The sequence below is a fragment of the Lathyrus oleraceus genome, chromosome 7, assembly GCF_024323335.1.
Source record: "Lathyrus oleraceus cultivar Zhongwan6 chromosome 7, CAAS_Psat_ZW6_1.0, whole genome shotgun sequence".
In the NCBI taxonomy this organism is placed as follows: Eukaryota; Viridiplantae; Streptophyta; class Magnoliopsida; order Fabales; family Fabaceae; genus Lathyrus; species Lathyrus oleraceus.
Window position 1 is genome coordinate 548,771,191 of NC_066585.1, and position 21,259 is coordinate 548,792,449.

The 21,259-nt window shown below is 36.3% G+C and overlaps 1 protein-coding gene across 1 annotated transcript; it reads left to right on the forward strand.

Moving 5' to 3' along the window:
- Positions 1-7,537: 7,537 nt before the first annotated feature.
- LOC127104060 (uncharacterized) lies at positions 7,538-8,727 on the forward strand. The gene is made up of 3 exons (XM_051041276.1): positions 7,538-8,176; positions 8,339-8,410; positions 8,504-8,727. Exons 1-3 carry the CDS (start codon positions 7,592-7,594, stop codon positions 8,507-8,509), a joined length of 663 nt encoding a protein of 220 aa, XP_050897233.1. The 5' UTR covers positions 7,538-7,591; the 3' UTR covers positions 8,510-8,727.
- Positions 8,728-21,259: the final 12,532 nt, after the last annotated feature.

Genomic DNA, 21,259 nt, shown 5'->3' on the forward strand with positions numbered 1-21,259 from the left:
TCCAATACCTACAATTTTTCAGACTTTGTTATTTCTCAGCAGCACTGATCCACCATATTGATCACATAATTCCTCAAACATGTCTTTGTTTGGATTCATGTACCAAGTACACCCTGAATCCATAATCCACTCCTTTTTAGAGTTGCTTCTTGAAATCACAAGAACATCATATGATTCATAATCATCTTGCATAATGGACGTGTTGCCATTATCCTTACCTCCATCATTATTCAGACGTTCAGGGCACACCTTTCTTGTATGACCCTCCTTCTTATAATGATAAAACATAATTGGAGGTGCATCACCACCATAAGACTTCTACTGGCCTTTACCCTTCTTCTTCTCAAACCTACCATCCTTCTTTGATAATTTCCCTTTAACAAACAATCATTCACCAACAGACGATGGCTTTTGCTCCATTCATTCGTTCAAATCCTTAGAGTACAAGACTAATTGAACTTCTTCAAAGGTCAGAGACTCTCTTCCATACAAGGGAATTTCTTTGAAATGAACATGATATTTAGGTAAAACACGCAACAATAACAATGTTTGATCTTCATCATCGATACCAACCTTGATATTCTCCGTATCAAGAATCTGCTTGTTGAACATATCCAATTGCTCCGTCAAGACTTTGTCTTCACTCATCTTGAATGAATATATACTCTGCTTCAGGTATAAACGATTGACCGGAGATTTAGTCATATACAACCCTTCGAGTTTTCTCCACGCACTTGCTTCTGTTTTGTCCTTCGACACCTGCTAGAGAACCTTATCACCAAGGCTCAATATGATGGCACTTTGACCTTTCTCAATCATCGTCGTCTTCTCCTTCTCTGTTAGGGAAGGATCCATCTTCTCCGATCCTTTCAACGCTTCTAACAAATTTTACTGAAGTAGAAGAGCTTGCATTTTCAAGCGCCATAAATCGAAATCATTCACTCAGGTGAATTTCTCAATTTCATACTTCGTTGACGACGTCTTGATTCACGCTCACCGTACCAGTTTGTTATGACATATTATACCAATTAACGATGTAAATATGTTAGAAAAAGTAAGTTTCTTGAACAACCAATAATACACTTTCATTCCCCATAATTGCAGACTATCCCTCAAAAGGATGTTATGTTCATTTTTCATATCAATCCAACAGTTGGCCGCATCTCATGTTTGTTTTCCACACATGCAAATGCCAACTATTTTTCTTATTTAAAGAGAAAAATATATCACTTTACAGTTACTCCGATTCTTTCTCATTTAAACTTCATTTCTCATTCTCTAAGTGAATAAGCGTTAGAGAAAGATATAGCTAAATTTATGTGACCTCTTAGATGTTCGAAACATTGTTTGTCTTTCTCCACGGTAACTTGTCAATTAAACAATGCCCCGTGTAGTCTACGTAGTATAATAGTCACAATGAATTTTTAAAAAAGAAATATAATAACAGCTTGAAATGTTGACATCAAAAGGAGTTTTTAATAGAGTTGGATTATCCTAACTTTTTTGCTTTTCTTTTTGTTGGTCCAATTTAGCTAAATGTATGTGCATTGACGAGGTAGTGATGAGGAAATTGAAAAAAGAGAAAGAAAAGTGGTTCATGCCATCACTATATGAATAGCTCAATCTTAGTCTTAGTAAATCCACTCCAAAACACATTCTTTTCTTAAGCTACTTTATGATTTCTAGGTAATCTACTCCACATTTTTTTAAATCTATGTCAAATATTTGAATTTGTAAAATAAATATTCTATATGATGGCTTCATTTCTCTTTTAGTTTTTTCATATATTTCATCTTTTTGAAGGATATATTTCATTTTTAAAGATTAAAAATTAATTTTGTAAATACATAGTAAATATTATTTATAAAGTTCTAAATAACTGTTTTACTCACACGCGTACACACACCCGCATCCACACGCACGCGCACGTCTGCTTACAATCTCAAAATTAATTATACTGGAGTTATTTCTTTGGTTTGAATGACTCGCGGTTTTTACTTTCATATTGAGTGGTTTTCCACGTTAAAAATATCGGTGTTCTTTTGTATCTTTTATTTGTTCGATTTTCCGCCTTATAATTTTTATTGATCCTCGAGGTTCCTACAAGTCTGTGAAATTTTATATCCGTTATGTATTGGTCTTTTATTGTGTCTTAATTTCTCATCAGAGTGGCATCAGAGCTCTTGGTTAAGGGCTATTTTACTTGTTTGAATGATGGAGTCAAATACAAAGATGAGGATTCTATTATTGAACAGTTCTAATTACCATTTATGGAAGGGCAAGATGAAAGACTTATTATTTATGAAGAAATTGCACTTACTGATTTTTATTTCCGCGAAGCTGGATTGTGTGTCTGATGAAGAATGAGAGTTTGAACATTAATATGTATGTGATTTTATTCGACAATATGTAGAATATAATGTTTATAATCATATTGCTAATGAGATTCATGCAAAAACTTTATGGGAGAAGATAAAGTCCTTGTATGCCTCTAAATCAGAGAATAATAAATTGTTCTTGTTGAATAGCTTCATATGTTTGAAGTATAAGCATGAGACTTCTATTTCAGATCACTTGAGTAAATTTCAAGGGCTCCTTGATCAGATGTCAGAAATGAGTATCAAAATTGATGATGAATTTTTTGGACTCTTTTTATTGTTATCTTTACTAAAGTCTTGGGAGACGTTTCAGGTTTCTATCATAAGTTCTGCGCCAAAAGGTGTTGTTTCTTTAAACACGGCTAAGGGTGGTATTTTTAATGAGGAGATGAGAAGGAATGCACAGGGTTCTTCATCTCGATATGAGGTACTTGTCACTGAAAATAAGGGGAGAAGTCATAAAAAGGAGCTAAAAGGTGGTAAAACGACTATAATCATCAATAAATGTGACAAAATATTTATAGTGAGCATGAGAAACTACGGGAGACATTCCTCATACATCACTATGAATCATATCAAAACAAGTGGAGGCACGGTGAGCATCAGACAAAAAAGGAAGTGTTTTACTTTTAGCCAATTTACAAACAGAACATGAAATAGGGGCGTTAGAAATAACATTTTTATTTCCCAACAAACCAGTTTACATAAATGAGACAAAACAAAAGAGTTTGGATGACCCAATTTTCTATGTCAATCCTCATAAGAATTCAAAATGTTATTAGAAGCAAACGATAAATGATTAGAAATAAATTGGAGTGGAAACAATCTTCCCACTTTAGGCCCCTTCATGATCACCTTCCCCGACACCTCTTCCTACACAAGACAACCAGCGCGAGAAAAATTAACATTATAATTTTTATCCACCAATTCGTCAACAGACAATAAATTGGAAGCAAGGCCAGGTGATACAAGTACATGCCGAATATCGGAGTTTATGTCCCCAACTTTAGTGATAGATAGAATATTACCATCAACAATTTGAATTTTTTTATTATCATGATAAGGTTGTAAATTGTGCAAGTATTCAGAGGAACCCGTCATGTGATTAGGTTCACCAGAATCAAGAAATCATGGATGTAAAACATTATAAGACTTACCCTGAATTCCCAAGGCTGAAAGAGCGAAAAGTACCATTTGTTGAATCATTTTAGGCTGTAGAGTTCCACCATTAGATGCACTAGTAGCATAAGGATCGGCTGCATAATTTTCATTGGCATGATATGCATGTGATGAACGTTGTGTTGGTCGGGGAGGACGTGTGGGACAATCAGATATAATATGACCTTGCTGCTTGCAATAATTACATAACTTTTTACTACAACTTAGAGAAATATGTCCAAATTGTTTGCAAGAGAAACATTGAACTTGTCTCATATCATGACCTTTACCTATACTCTGAGCAGCATATGCAACCGTCATTGGATCAGAAACGACAACTTTATGAGACATAGCTCCTTGAGTGATGAGACGTTGCACCTCCCTTAGAAGTTATCCAACACATGTATCCAAAGAAGGAACATGATTTCTATTAAGCAAAGCACCTATGACAACTTCAAATTATGGGCGAATATGAGAAACTGGTCTCTACTACTTATTTTGTAGAGCTCTTGGACAACCGCGAGAGCAGTTTTGGGAACATCATCGTGAATAAGAGAATAGTGTTATGTCCATAAATTCAAAAAAGCAGAATAGTATTCTTGAATAGATAAATTACCTTGTTTGTAATTGGCTATCTCTAGCTCAAGCTGAAAGCGTTTGGCTGCATTGTCCTGATTATAAATTCGCTTCAAATGATTCCATATTTCTTGAGCAATTGAAAATAAGCGCAAATTATTGATCATTTGAGGATCAATGGTGTTGAGGATCCAAGTGATTATTTGAGTATTTTTTGTTTCCCACACATCTAATGCAACTTTCTATGTAGGGGTCTTAGACACATCGTCTAAATGACTCCATAATCCTTTTCTCTTCACATAAATTTTGAATTGAAATTCCCAAATTGGATCATTCTTGTCGGTAAAACGAACACAAAAGCTATTTCTTTCATTTTCCAAATCCATGATATAATTCACAATTTATAAGTATGCACGTACAACAATCAAAAAATATTATTACTATTTTTTAACAGTATCGTGCACGAAGCTAATGGATAAAGATGCAACCTGGTATATAAAGCCACAAAACAAACTTTCTTTCTCTCTGAACAAATGTATACAACACCACAGAACAAACGATTGAGCATCGAATTGAAGGAGAATTGCGGTCCAAAACGCAGCGGAAATTAAAATTTTCTCCTTTAGAGATCCTTACAAATGGTCATGATCAGTGATAGAATATTTACCTCTTGTGACGATTGAAACCTTTGATGTAAATCCACGAAGCGATCACGAACGTTGAACGATGACAGCGTCTCTACTCAGTCCACACGAACGGATTCCTTCAATCTCAGTGCTAGCTGGTACGAGTGAAGGCTTTGAGTGTGAGAGAGAGAGAGAGAGAGAGAAAACGAAAATAATGCAACCGCAACTAATGCTTCTGCACAAGGGTTCTATTTATAGAACCACTTGTGTGGGCTTCAAGCTAAAAGGCCCACTTAAGTGTATTTTGACCCATATCTTATAATATGCCCAAAATCACTTAAGCCCATGGTACCTTACCATATTTCGTATTCTACTCAAGTACAATGTACCTTACGATGTTCTATAATTCACTTAAGGGCACCGTACCTTACGGTATTCCTTAGTTACTCTATCTCTCATCAATCCGTCCTTTGTGTGTGACCCTGTAGGTTTTCGTGACGTTGACAATTATATTAAATCACGCATTTAACATAATAAACAGTGAGCGGTATCTAGCAACACATCACTGCTACCCAAGACACGAAAATGTCAAGTGATCTGACAATTCCTTCTGTGATAATACTTATGTGTATAATTACCCCTTTGCCCTTATGTCTATATTGAACACAAGGCATAGACCGTGTCATCCTTGTCCAGTTCAATATTGGGCCCATAGACATTTATCCTGTTATGCAGGATGGGCAAATTCCATCTAGGTCACTCATGTCCCTCAGCATGCTTCGTGGAGTACCCATCAACTGTCTTTATGGTTATCCAGTTACGGACAACGTTGGATCAGCAATAAAGCACTCGACTCTACATCTAGGATCCATAGTGGTTTCAGGTCGAAGAGTGGTATACACTATTATCACCATGAGAATAACTTATGACACTTTGCATAACTTTCTATATAGTATTCTCATAGCGGGTCAATCCGGTATAAATATTACTCCTAATATTCATACGTATGTTTAAGACTTGATAACTCTTTATCCATGATCCATGAGATGTGATCATCAGTCTACAAACATAATAGTCTTAATGCTTTAATGTTATCCCATTTCACACTAAAGCTCGACTACGGATACTTTAAGAATATTGTCCTTATGTTTAATGTGTTCTCATGATTAAGTCACACTTAATACATTAAACGGACTATCTATTCCAGGGACTTTATTAATCAACCATAATAAAGAAAATGTCTTTTATTATTAATAAATAATTCGATACAAGTACCAAAAAGTATTGGCCTCTAGGGCTTACACCAACACGAATAAGATCATAGAGCAACAATTTGCACCGAGCAAGAAGCGCTGAGAAACAATCGCCGAACAACAATCAATAATTACAGAAACAGTATCAATTGCAACAAATCAAAGAAGAATTGATTTTTATAAACACCAAATCAAGATCGTGGAGCAGTAGCGGGAATCGTAAAGAAGAAATCACGAAACGACAAATAACTCAGAATAGCAAACAACCATAAGATTTTGATTTTAAAAAATGGTTTCGAAACGAACACCAAAGAGGTTTCGAGACAAACAAGAAACGAACACGAACGAGAAGCACGATTTAGAGAGCGACCCAGTGGAGTGTCGTTGTTCAGCCAAGATAACAATGTTTCACTGGTTTGATCGAACACGCTCTGATACCATGTCATGAATTTTGACTTTATCCCTTTCTCTATTGCATTCCGTACTATATATAATAGTATCAATAATTATAGATGATTACAAATTATAACGACAAATATTCTATTGCCTAATTTATCTAACATATCGTAGAAAAGTAAATAATTTACAATAAAGAATAAGATCAATTCCTATTAACAAGATTGAGGGTCTTTCCATGATACCTAACACTCGACAATAGGCTTTTGTTTTTGCTTAGTCAGCTCTCTCATAAGCTGGAAGAATAAAAAGCAACACATTATTTCTAGATACTCTATGGAAGCGGAATATCACGCCCTCATCAATACCACTTATCAAGTCTTATGACTTCTCTATTTTCTTCAAGATCTTGGAGTTACACATACGAAACCAATCACCATTTACCATGACAACAAATCGGGCATACACATTGCCAACAATCTGGTCTTTCACGAACAAAACACATTAAAATGGATTGTCGTGTAATTCAAGACAAGATACAAGCCAACATAATTCACTTGATGTCAATCCACACAGGACGACGAGTGACAAATATATTCACTGAGGCACTTCGTAGTAATATCATGCTCCTTTTCACACTCTATCTATTAAATTAGGACGGTATAACATACACTCTAGTTTGAGGGAGGATGTTAAACACAATTAATTCCTTGTGTTTAGTTTATTTTTCCTTTTTCAATAAGTTAGTTTTATTTAACTTAACACATCCTATTTTAATGGGTTTAGTTAGTTTCTTGTTTACCCTGTTATGTATATAAACATGATCTTAACACTATTGTAAAAGTCAAATTGAATTAATATAATTCTCTTCCTTTTTTTTCATCTTCATTTTCCTATAGTAATAAAAAAATAGTTTTTTTTTGTCCAATGGATATGGATTAACAAAAACCGTATTAGTTACTATGTATATGTGTACTAGTTTGCTCTTTGAACATCATTTCCTAAAACACTAATTAGGACAGTTTAGAAAAGAAGAAGAAGAATCAACTTAGGATCATGCAAGTAATATATTTTTACCCACAAAAAGACACTCCATAAATACACATAAACAACCACATACAAAATAGGAAACCACCCTCAAAATTTCCTTCACAAAGTACAAACCCCAAAAAACCCTTCACCCACGCAATGTTAATCACTCCTCATGAAATCAAAACCACTCACCTTGTACTCAAAAACAGTTTCATACTGTTTTTTTCTTCTCCTTCCCAAACCCAAGAAGAAAACACAACCAATGACATACTCAAAACAAGACACCAAAAACTACGTTGTTATACGACCATGCATCTGTCTATTATGGACAGTAATTCTAGCTGCGTTTGTAACAGCAGCGTTTCTCCTATGGCCAGTGGATCCAGAAATCGAAATGGAGAAACTAACGGTGAAACGAGCCAAGGTTCATCCTCTGCCGCCGTTGAGCGCTAACGTGTGGTTGTCAGTGGCGGTGAAAGTTCACAACAAGGTTCTGTGTTGGATGGAGCTGGCGGAGGTTGACGTCGGAATAAAGTATCGAGGACAGAAGCTTGGTCACGTGGAGACGGAGGGGTGGCATGTGGCGGGGTGGGGTTCGGCTCATGTGTTCGGTGATCTTGAGTTTGGTGGACTGCCGTCTCCTGAAGTGGCACATTTTATGCAGGATCTTGGTAAGGGTAGGGTCCAGTTTCATACTGCGGTTGAAGTTGTGGGAAATCTTGGACTTTTTTTCTTTCGCTTCCCTAACATTTTCAAGGTATTGTTATTGTTGTTCGATTAGGACTTTCTTATCATGATTTTACGCTCTTAATATGAAATGATGAACCACAATTATGATTCTAGAAAACTTGCGCATCCTTTATTTGCCTTTTATCAATTCTCAGAACACTTTAATTTTATTTTTGTCTTATTTAAACAGGTAAAATTATCATGTGAGGTATTGGTGAATACAAAAAACCATACAATTATAAATCAACATTGTATTGTAAAGGTAAGCTTCTAAATCCTGATAGATAACTTGATATGCCAATTAATCTGCTTCTCTTGTATTGACGATGTTTATAATTTCAATGATCAAATGAAGGATTAACTCCACAAATGCTCTCCAATGCAACCATGGTGTGAAGGCTTAGAAGATGTTAGTAATCTTTTATATATCTATACATACAAGTGTAATGCAAGTTTGATGCACCACATATTATGGCTCTATTAAGGAAAAATAACTTATAGTTTATAAGTTAGTTTATAGAAGATGAATTTATATCAGATAACTCATAATATAGCGGATGATATTTGATAGTCGATAAATTAATTGATTGCATTTGTAGTGTTTAATATAATTAGCTTTTAATATAATTTATAATTTTTTTTTATCATAACGAACTTATCTCAAGATTCTATAGCCGCCTAACTAGCTCATGGCTCATTACATTAACTTGTCTCTAAAAAAAACTCGGCCAACAAATCAATATATAATAGATATAAAATTCTCCACACTTGTAAGAATCTTCAAGATCAGTAATAAATATAAGACGAGAAATCGAACAAATAAAACTACAAAAAACACAAATATTTTAATGTAGAAAATCCGTCAATATGAGAGTAAAAATCATTAGTCGTTCAGACCAAAGAAATAGTTCTACTATAATCAATTAAGGATACATGACAGTCTTAAAGTGATTCATAAACTAGTGCTAACAATCGCAAGTGTTAACGGTTGAAAATAAAGCCTTTTGTATTTAAGGAAAATGCGTGGCAATATTAGAGATTTGAAATAGAAACTTGATAGATAGAAGAATTCTTTGTGGAAGAGAGAACTTTGTATTTTTGTTTGATACAAAAGTGTAGGATTACATCTTTATTTATAGTACTATAAGTAGAAATCTAGACACGCTAATTTTAGAGATTTCTCAACTCTAAAAATCCCAAGAGTATTCTAGAAAATATTACAATCCTAAAAAATATCTAGACACTCCAAACACTACAAGAGTTTTTTAGAAATAGTATCCAAAATCACCTAAGTCCAAAATAACTAAACCCAAAAAGTAAAAATAAGATAATATGGTTAGACCCAAATCAAGTTTAATATTTCAACATCCCCCCTTAAATTTGATTTGTGACTCCAAGCATACTCCTTAGCTTCACGAGAGTTTCCAATTTGGGTGGCTTGGTGAAAATGTCGGCAGCTTGATCTTGAGACATCACATAATTCAAATTCACCTCCTTCTTCTCGATGCATTCTCTTATGAAGTGGTAATGGGTGTCGATGTGCTTACTTTTTTCATGAAAGACGAGATTCTTTTTCAAAGCAAGTGTTGATTTATTGTCAAAATATATTTTCATAGGATATTTTTGTGGCATTTTTAACTCTTTCAATAAGTTCCTTATCCAAATTGCATGACAAACACATGATGAGGCGACGACATACTCAACTTCACAAGTTGACAGTGTGATGATATGTTACTTCTTTGGCATCCAGGTGAAAGTAGTATCTCCCATAAAGAACACAAAACCAGTAGTGTTCTTTCAATCATCCAATTCTCTATTCCAATCAATATCACTATAGGAAACAATCTCATAATTGTTAAAAGAGTAAAAGTGCAAGCCAAAGTTTATTGTACTTTTGATGTATCGAAAGATTCTCTTTGCCTCGTTGAAGTGAGTTGTTGTTGGAGCTTTCATGTAGCGACTTACGACTCCTACGACATAGAGAATATTTGGCCTTGTACTTGTCAAGTAATATAGACTTCCAACCAAACTTTTGTAAAGAGTTGGATCAACAATCTCTCCATGTTCATGCTTGCTCAACTTGCTGCCACATTTCATCAGGGTGCCAACCGGATTGACATCATCCATCTTAAACTTCTTAATGATTTATTTGAGATAGCCTTCTTGGGCGATGAAAATTCCTTTGTCTTCTTGCCTTACTTTGATGCCGAGATAATATGCCATGATCCCCATATTCGTCATCTCAAATTCATTTAACATGTCTTTCTTGAACTCTTCGAACATGCTTGGATTTTTATCTGTGAAGATCAAGTCATCTACATACAAGCACATAATCAAAATATCTCCATTTTACGCTTTAATATAGAGTGCTTGCTCACATGGACACTTGATGAAGTTCTTGTCTTGAAATTACTTGTCGATTCGAACATCCTAAGCTCTTGGTGCTTGCTTGAGTCCCTACAACTCCGTTTTTAACTTCAATACGTTTTCTTCTTGTCATTTTACTTTATAGCCCTGTAATTGTTCAATATAAACTTCTCCTTCGAGAAAACCATTCATGAAGGCCGACTTCACATCCATTTGATAGATCTTCCATTCATTTTGGGATGCCAAAGAAATTATCAGTCTAATAGTTTCAAGACGAGCAACGGGAGCAAATACATCATCATAGTCAATTTCTTGTCTTTGAGTATAGCCTTTCGCCACCAATCTTAATTTGTATCTCTCCACATGTCCTTTTGTATTCTTCTTCTCCTTGTACACTCATCTTACTCCGATTGCTTTGTGACCTCGTGGAACTGTAGTAAGTTCCAACATATCATTCTTCATGATTGACTTGATTTCTTCGTTCATGGTGTCTCTCCACTTTACGTTTTCAAACGCTTCTTAATATCTTAGAGGCTTGCAATCACCAAAAGGACAAAATAGGTTAATGTAATTTTGGTTTTCGGTTACCTCATAAAGCTCTTAAATGCTCCTTAGTCGTGGTATCCTCTCAGTTGAGTTTGTTTCATCCAAACATAGTGTCAGTGAGACAGGTGGTGTAATATGTTCCTCTATCATTGGTTGTTCCATTTCTTCTTCCTCTTCAAAGTAAGGAAGAAAACAATCTTGTCTTTTTGAACATTCCAATCCCAACAATCTTCTTCTTCTAACTCCACGCCGCAACATATGACAATCTTTCCATTATTTAGATTAGAGAGCTTGTACTCTTTGGAGCTTAAGTCGTAACCCATGAACACATACTCCTTACGTTTAACATCGAGCTTTGTTCTTATTTCATATAGAATGTGGGTATGGGCATTGCTTCCAAACACTTTGAGGTGAGAGATCTCAGGCTTCCTTCCACTCCATGTTTCTTGTGGTGTCTTCTCATGCACGCTTCTTGTTGAGGAACCGTTTGTCAGGTAAATCGCACATGCCATTACTTTGGCCCAAAACTCCTTATGCATCTTTTGGCTCTTAAGCATGTTTCGCACCATGTTAAGTATGGTCTGGTTCTTTCTCTCCACTACTCCTTTTTATTATGGATCTTGGCACTGTCATTGGGCGGCAGATTCCATGGTCTTCACAATATTTATGGAACTCATTTGAAGTGAACTCTCATCCTCTGTCAGATCTCATGGCCTTAATGGAAATACCACTTTGTTTCTCCGCAAGGGCTTTGAACTTCTTAAAATTTTCAAACACTTCTGACTTCTTCTTCAAGAAATAAACGCACATTTCTAGAATAATCATCAATAAAGAGGAGAAAGTATTTACTCTTACCAAAAGAGTTCAGTTTGATTGGTCTACAAACATCAGTATGTATGAGCTCTGGCGATTTTGTCGCTCTTGACGTTGATTCCTTTGGAAATCTTTTCTGGAATTGCTTCCTAATTAGACATCCTTTAAAGAGTTAGTCTGGGTGGTTGATGCTAGGCAAGCCTCTCACCATCTCCTTCTTAGCCAAACGTTCTAGATTGTCGAAGTTGAGGTGTCTGAATCGTAGATGTCATAGCCACGAAGAGTCGGTATAGCAAGCCTTGAGACAAACATTCTATTCTTTGACATATGCACCTTAGCAGTCAAGTTATGTCAACAATCTCTTAGAAAAGACTATGTTCTTTCAAGTGGATGTCATAGCCTTTCTCTAGTAATTGTCCCAAGCTCAAAGTATTATTCTTCATGTTAGGTACATAGTAGACATTGGACATGAATTGATGACTCCCAATCTCAAGTGTATGAGACATTGCCAGTTTTCGCTTCATTAATCTCTACAAACATGCTTCGATCGCCAGACATGTGGTTGCTTGCGTCGGTGTCAAGGTACCACTTATTTATTTTCTCTTCAACCTGGTTTTGGTACGCAAGCAATACAGTTTCTTCTTCTATGCATTTTTCTTCTACAAAGTTATCTTTATCCACAACCTTCTTCGAGAATCTACACTCAGATGCATAATGACCGATCTTGTTGCAATTGAAGCCCTTGATTTGTAATTTTTTGTACCTCGACCATGAACTTCCTCTTCCACGGCCTCTTGTTGCTTGTGGATTCCAACTTCTTTCTCCATTGTTGAAGTTGTTGGATTTATTATTATAAGTGCCTCTTCCTTCTCCTTCATGTCCTCGCCCACGCCCCCGATCTTGGCCATGACCTCGTTCTCCTTTGCTCTTGTAATTCGCATAGTTTACTTCCTTTACATTGAGTTGCAGTAGTTCCTCCATAGCCTCTTTTTGTTTAATTTTTCTCTTTTGTTTTTCTTTGTAAGCTTGTAAGGAACCCATGAGTTGCTCAATAGTCTATTTAGTGAGGCTTCATCTTACTCGTTGAAGCCTATCTCAATGATATCACACACATATTAAGCTCATATTAGCACCTTCGCCTTGATATTACAGTTGTCATAGTTGTTCTTTGTAAACATCGACATTTGAAAAGAGAAACCTCCATTCGCCATATTTTGAGGGCCTTGAAGCTCTGATGCCACTTTGTTGGAAATAAGGTATTTTGTGTTTAGGGAAAATGTGTGGTAATATTAGAGGTTTGAATAGAAACTTGATAGGTAGGAGAAGTCTTTTTGGAAAAGAGAACTTTGTATTTTTGATTGATACAAAAGTGTCTGACTACATCTCTATTTATAGTACTCTAAGTAGAAGTCTAGACACACTAATTTTAGATATTTCTAAACTCTATAAATACCAAAAGTATTCTAGAAAATATTAAAACCCTAAGAAATATCTAGACACTCCAAACACTACAAGAGTTTTCTAGAAACAGTATCCAAAATTACCTAAGCCCAAAATAACTAAACCCAAAAAGTGAGAATATAAATAATAAGGTTAGGCTCAAATCAATTTTAATATTTCAACACTAACAATCGTAAATCACAAAGCAAACTAACTTGCAAAAAAGAATTAAAAAACTGTAAAATGACCTAAATCTGCAGCTTAAGTGAAAAGCCGATATCTCTCAACTCATACCTTGTTTTAAAATTCTTAGTGGTCAAAAGTTAGATACATTTGTTACAAACATTCCTTCCAAATGTTTGCACGCTACGACGGTTAACGAATTTGGGATCGTCGATTTAGTGAGACTGATGGTAGAAAAACGGGAAATAGGTTTCTCTCCTCTTTTCTCTCGTTTGAATCTTTATTTTCTCTCTATCTCTCCCAATCCTAAATTGATCATCTCCACTTAAATAAGTGAGATAAATGGGCTAATCATATTTGGGTATTTATCCATATTGGTAGGGAGCCTAAACGTAATGGATCTTCCCCACACAACTATGCAGAGGAAATCGCCAAACCAACGATATCATAATAAGCTTCAAATTTCCATCTTGGTATTGGTTTAGTTATCATATCATAACCATTATCATTTGTATGAACTTTTTCTAACTCCAATAACTTAGCATCCAAAATATCACATATCCAATGATATCTCACATCAATGTGTTTTGATCTATTATGAAAAGTCAGATTCTTACCAAGATAAATAGAGTTTTGACTATCAACAAATAACACATATTTGTCTTGAGAAAAATCAAGCTCTTGCAAAAATTTCTTCAACCATAATAAATCTTTGCATGCTTCGGTAATGGAAATGAAGTCAGCCTCTGTAATAGACAATGCTACACACTTTTGCAATCTGGACTGCCAAGCCATAACTCTCCCTGTAAATTTAATCATGTAGCATAAATTGGACTTTTTGGAATCATTATCTCCAGCCATATCAGAGTTAGAGTACCTCACTAGAGTAGGCTTATCTCCTCCAACAAAGCCTCACAGAAGTTGTACCGCGAAGATACCTTAAAATTCATTTTACAGCATTCTTATGCTCTATACCTGGATTTGACAAAATTTTATTGATTGTACCAACATCATATGCTATATCTGGTCTTGTACACACCATTGCATACATCAAACTACCCACAACAGACACATAAGGAACACATTTCATATCAAATGTTTCATCTTCACTTGAAGGACCTTGATTAGACCTCAACTTGAAATAAGTAGTAAGACGAGTGTTTACCTCCTTTGAGCTTTCCATTTTGAATCTTTGTAGCATCCTTTCGATATAATATTCTTCTGACATCCAAAGTTTCTTTTCTTTTCTGTCACGCATGATTCTAATGCCAAGGAATAGGAAAATAATGATAGAGCCTTTGGAAAATAACATGGTTGTCGCAACCATATTTGAGTTTGGGAGTCGATTACACGGGGAGAAGGTATTATCACCCCTCACGTCTGTTGTACTCAACGAGAACCTTTTAATTAGATTTTAGATTTAGAATGTTAGCTTATGTTATTTATTTTCTTTGAATTATTAAAAATATAAAGAGAAAAAGAAAGGGGTCGCAAAATGTTTTTTTTTATTATTGTGCCTGACGAGATTGCGGGTCTCGCTCCTACATATCTCTGGGTGCAATAGAGAACTCAAGACTTACATAGTTATAGGCAAAATATGTTTGTTTGTTGGTCGATTTTAGCGAAAGCTATCTTGTATTAATCGATGAAAAACATTATTTTATCCAAAACAGGGGAGGAGTGGACGTTTGCATCACATTGAATGGATTTACAAATCAACATTCACAGGAAAATGTAACTTATCTCAACTCAATGATTATTGATGAAGCGTTATTTTTCATCATCTTAAGACAAAATGTTTTTCATTTTTGAAAAGGTTTTTAAGATCAATCGCACGACGTCGAGAAAAAGAGTTTGATTGGTTGAATGTATTTTAAGTGAATGAGAACGAGACATAAGTCTCAAGATCAAACGTTTGGGGTTCCACCGAAATGCTAGATTCAAGTCCTTTTTCATTCAAATTATTTAAGAAAATTGTTTGATGGACAACGAACGCTTGATAAGAATCAATTATTCAAATCATTACGCCAGAATGCTTGATCCCAACAACCCTTATTTATCCAAGTTGATTTAAGTCTTTTAAGAACGAAAGAAAAGAATGAATGGTTAACCCAAAATGCGTGGGTCAAGACCGATCATTCTAGGGTTCTACTGGAATGCTAGACTCAAATGTTCCTCTTCTTACATATTTGTTTAGAAAAAAGGTTTTTAAGTTATGTTTAATTGGGAATATTTGAAATTTTGTTGAAAAAAGTTTAGTCGATTTGAAAATATTTGTGGAATAATTTGAAATGAATTGTATTTGTTTAAAAGTTGGAATTGATTTTTTTCTCCAAGATTACAACGCAATGAAAAGAATTAAAATAGTAAGTTAATTTAAAATTAAATAAACAGTTAAATAACTCATTAATAATTAACTACTACCTATGTTTTTTATTATAAGTCGCTTTGAAAAATATTTTGTACAAAAATATAAGTCGTTTTATAATTTCAATGATTAATTAATTTTATTTTCCTATTATACCCTTAAATATTTATTATTCTCTCTTCTTTCAATTATATTAATTTATCTTTTCAATACAATTAATGAAGCACAATTTTGTAAAACTCTTCATAATTTCTCTTTTTCATAATACAATTATTACATTTCTTAATACATGTGAAAATTAAAAAATGACTTATAATAAAAAATGGAGTGAGTAATATTTAGTGAAGTAAAATAAGGGTGCCAAGAATGAATATGGGGTATGAAGAGCAAACAAATTCAAAGCCCATAATGCATAACCATCCTTTTTTAAGATAGAACAAAGCAAAAGCACATGGAAAAAGATGTGAAGAGGAAAAAAGGAACTGCCAACAAATGGAGGTTGACCAGCGCCAGTGGTGTTTCCGCAGCATGGTGAGGTTGGCTGTGGTCGCGGTTGTGATGGGGAGTGGGATATCGGAGTTCGTTTTGGTGGAGCGAGTGTCTCACGGTTTTGATAAGTTTTGTGGTGTGAATGGTTGTGTTGAACTTGAAGGTTTATGTGTGGGAGTTTTCACTGTAGGTTGTATGGATTAAGGTTGCTTTTATATGGTGTATTATGTAGGTGTTGTATAGAGTGCTTTTATTGGTGAAATATTGAGTCTTGTAGTTTTCATGAGACATGGTTGGTGAAGAGTGAGGGAGAAATGAGTATAGAAGGAGAAGTTGGTGTTTGTGTAGTTGTTGTTGTGTTTAGAGGTGATAATGGAGGTTGAGGGGTCACGTATGCATGAGAAAAAAATGGAAAATATGAGGTACTTGGATGTGAAGATATTGAGTGATGAAGGAGTATGTTGGTTCGTTCAGTACTGTAGTGTGGTATGTGTTTTTATGGCTTTTGAGTGGAAGAGTTATGCACAATAAAGAAGATCAACAATGCTTTTCCTTCCAACTCTCCCTCTCTCAATTTTGAAAACCAAGAAAAATTCCCTCTCAAAATGCGCAGCTGATGCTTTTTTTGTGTGTCTCATCCATTGGTCCCCTCTCTTTCTCAAATTCATCGGCACTTATATATGGGTCAATTAAGGCTTCTTTTATTTTTATAATTCCACAATTACCCTTCTAAAACGGAATTTTTACCAATATACCCCAGTTTTTCAATTAATTTCCCAAAATAACCCACATTTCAAAAAAATTCCCAATCTACCCCACATGCATAAGGGAGGCGCCAATTGGATTGGCGCCCCCTCTTAAAAATTACAAGGAGGCGCCAATTGGATTGGCTAGGGCAGGTGCCCTAGCCAATCCAATTGGCGCCTGTGTGTTATTTTTAAGAGGGGGCGCCAATCCAATTGGCGCCTCCCTTAAAAAAGCCTCAAATGAAAAAACTTCCAACATGAAAGTTGTAGATCTTTTCAAGACAATGAATTTGGATATAAATTTTGCAACATTTGGATTTTTTTTGAGAAAGTTATGGCCAGTTGAAGTTGGACTTCTGAGTTTTTCAACTGTTATCTGACCCATAATGTTTTGTATTATTGCATGTGTTTCTTTTAGGAATATGAATTTTTGTCCAACATAACATTTGAAGTAGACATCCTAAATTTTGCAATGCACTTGGTCCCACCTCAAAATAATAAAAAATGAGTGAGTTAGGTCCCTGCGAACTTGACCCAAAATTAGGGTTTCAACTGTAATTTGACCTATAATGTCTTGCATTATTTCATGTGTTTCTTTTAGAGTTATGAAATTTTGTCCAACATAACATTTGAAGTAGACATCTTAAATTTTCTAATGCACTTGGTCCCACCTCAAAATAATTAAAAATGAGTGAGTTAGGTCCCTGCGTGGTTGACCTAAAATTAGGGTTTTGAAATGTTTTGAAATGAATGATGAGCTTCCAAGTTTCAAATGGATTTTTGATGAACATGAAAGTTGTTCATATGGCGACTGTTGTTAAAACTTGAATGGAGGCGCCAATTGGATTGGCTAGGGCAGCTGCCCTAGGCTAGGGCAGGTGCCCTAGGCTAGGGTAGGTGCCCTAGCCAATCCAATTGGCGCCTATGTGTATGTTTTAAAAGGAGGCGCCAACTCAATTGGCGAGTCCCTCATAAAATGCCTTTTTTGTCTTATAAATAGATGCGTTGTGTGACCTATTGTTCCACAACTCATATAATCATTTGGCTATCATGTTTGGTGTTCGTCGCCGATACGGTAAGGTGATTTATGCGAGAGACAAACCGCAATTGCTGATGCTGTTTTGGAACATCACCACGTTAGATCAACTGAAGAGGGAGCTGGTTCGTTTGGTCTCCCCTCGCTGTTGCCCATTGTTTCCTGGACGCTGAAATTTTGTCTATGACGGTCAAACACTGTTACAGCGTGTGTCGTAGCTTTGATGCTCTCCTCTTTCATGACCTTCATGCAACATTCACTGAATACTTGTCCGGACATTAACACTGCACTCCATCTTTCACCTCTGCTTGCGAACATAGAAGCCAACCTATAATAGGTTGATCTTACCAAGGCTGTTATCGGCAGGTTTCGTATTCCTTTAAAAACCCCGTTCATGCATTCCACAATGTTTGTTGTCATGTGGCCCCATCGACAACCACCGTCAAATGCTCTTGTCCACTGCTCTACTGGGATGTTATTTATCCATCTCCCCGCGTCTTCATTAGACAGTCGAATCTCATCACGATAATATTGAAAAGACGGTTGAGTTAACGCATACCCAGCATTCACCACCTTCTTGCGAAGATTCTTATCTTTTATAGCACGCATGAAGTTTTGTGCTATGTGTCTGATACAGTAGACATGTGTAGAAGGAGGATCATGCCATCCGTTTTCATGGTTGTTGTAGGCACTTTCGATGGCAGCATGTCTATCAGAAATCAGACATAGATTGGCTTGTGGTGCGACATGCGTTCTGAGATGTCGAAGAAAGAAACCCCATCCAGCAGCTGTTTCACCTTCAACAAGAGCAAAGGCAACGGGAAATACATTGTTGTTACCGTCTTGTGCAACTGCCATGAGCAACGTACCCTTGTATTTTCCGTATAACCAAGTGCCATCAATTTGCAGGAGAGGTTTGCAGAATGCGAAACCTTTGATGCAAGGGTCAAATGCCCAAAAGAGACGGTGGAATATTCTATTACCTGTAGCACAGGTTCCGTCTGGCATCATTGCTGGCACTGTCTCCAGAATTGCCACGGTTCCTGGGACATAAGTTTTTAGTGCCCATAAAAATCGTGGTAATTCTTTGAATGAGTCCTCCCAGTTGCCGAAAACCTGCTCAACAGCCTTTGTCCTCGCAATCCATGCTTTCTTGTAAGATGGAGTATAATTATATGTTGTTCGGATATGTGATATAATTATACTCACCTTCACTGATGGGTCTTTGTTTACCAATGGCAGAATGTCTCGACAAATCAATGCTGTGCTCAGTTGACGGTGATCTTGTGCAACGGTTGTTGCGACGCAACTGTGTGGTGGGTCTATTGAAGCGATCTCCCAAGAGTCATTTCTCTTCTTGTAAGATGCAGCCAAACGAAACTTACATAGCATGTTACAACATTCAATAACATACCTTCTTGAATCAGTGCGTTTAACCGTAAAGTCAACAAAGTTGTTCATGTGATATTTTTTGATTGCCAAGACACATTCCTCTTTGGTACGAAACATGTCTCCCACCTTTAATTCTCCTACTGGTCTCGGATACGGATTGTAGAAGACACTGTCGGACATTTCATCATCGTGAAGATCCATATTTGTCATATGTTGAGGAGGAATATAGACATGAGTAGGAGGTATTGGTGGTGGTTGACCCTCATCTTCATCGTCGTTATTCAGGATGTGATCAACCTGTATCTCAGTCTCCTCTTCTTCTTCATCAACAACGTCGACCTCTACTTCTGCTTCTGGGTTGAGTTCATCTGAGCATTGTGCATCATCTGCATCATCTCCACCAGCTGGATCCTGATATGTTACTTGAGACTGTTGAGACGGTATACATGGTTGTAAAGTAATGTACAACTCGATAGAATCCATGCCTGAATGTTCATGACTAAGAAACATGCTTTGCACATCTTCATCGTCTCGTATCTTTAGGGGGAAAAACTTGCATTGACCATTCTCAAAAAATATAGGATTCTGATATGTCATCCTTGACACAATACCTCCCTGTATAAAGGATTGTATTCTTTTTTTGAAATGCAAAAAGGTTGCATTTCTCTTCATCGAAACTCTAATGGTATCAGTGTTTCTAAAACAAAAACCATGAAGCTCAGACTCAAAACTTTCACCGTTGCAGTGAACGTTGATACTGTATAATGATGAAGATGACATTTTGGAGATGAAAAGTATTTTGCAAGTGCAGATGAAAGTGAGTGAAGATGAAAAGTATTTTGAAGATGAAAAGTATTTTGCAAGTGCAGATGAATGTGATAGTAAGACACTTAAATAGATGGTATTAATGTCTCACATTGAAGCTAGTCTGAGATACCGTGTCAAGCATGCAAGTAATTTCAGAGATGATGTGTCTGTCATGCAAGACAGTGTGACTTGATGTGTCAAGCATGCTAGCTAGTTCAGAGATGAGGTGTCTGTCATGCAAGACAGTGTGAGTTGATGTGTCAAGCATGATAGGTAGTCAAGAGTTAATGTGTCTGTCATGCAAGCTATCAAGTAGGTAGTCATCAACATACAGGAGACAAGACAGACACGTGTCGGACACCTAAGACGGTCAGAGATGAGGTGTCAATCCTGCAAGACAGTGTGAGTTGATGTGTCAGCCAGGCAAGCTATCAAGAAGCTAGTCATCAGCATACAGGAGACAAGACAGACACGTGTCGGACACCTAAGATGGTCAGAGAAGATGTGTCAATCATGCAAGCCATCCATAAGTGAATTGTTCAGCATGCAGGAGACAGCAATGCCACGTGTTGAGCATGCAAAGGGTGGCGCCAATTGGATTGGCGCCTACCTTTAGGACTTGCACATGGTCGCCAGTTTGAATGGCGCCCCCCTTAGTCAGTCCTTGAAACCAAGCATTCAGAACTAGGCTTGCATGCATGTGCCCTAGGGTGTCGCCAATTTGAATGGCGCCCCCTCCTAAATAATGTACATGGGCGCCAAATGAGGTGGAGACACCATGCAAACACATTTTTTCATGCACTCATCCATTTGCCTATAAATTGATCCACTCCTTCAACAATTCTTCCACACCAACATTCTCACTACCTCATCTACATTTCTCACTACTTCATCTCCATTACTTCTTTTACAATTTCATCTCCA

Bases quoted from the DNA above. Each gene is read 5' to 3' on its own strand.
- LOC127104060 (XM_051041276.1), top strand. From the start codon at position 7,592: ATGAAATCAAAACCACTCACCTTGTACTCAAAAACAGTTTCATACTGT. The intron at 8,177-8,338 runs GTATTGTTATTG...TTATTTAAACAG, and splicing joins GCTTCCCTAACATTTTCAAG to GTAAAATTATCATGTGAGGT.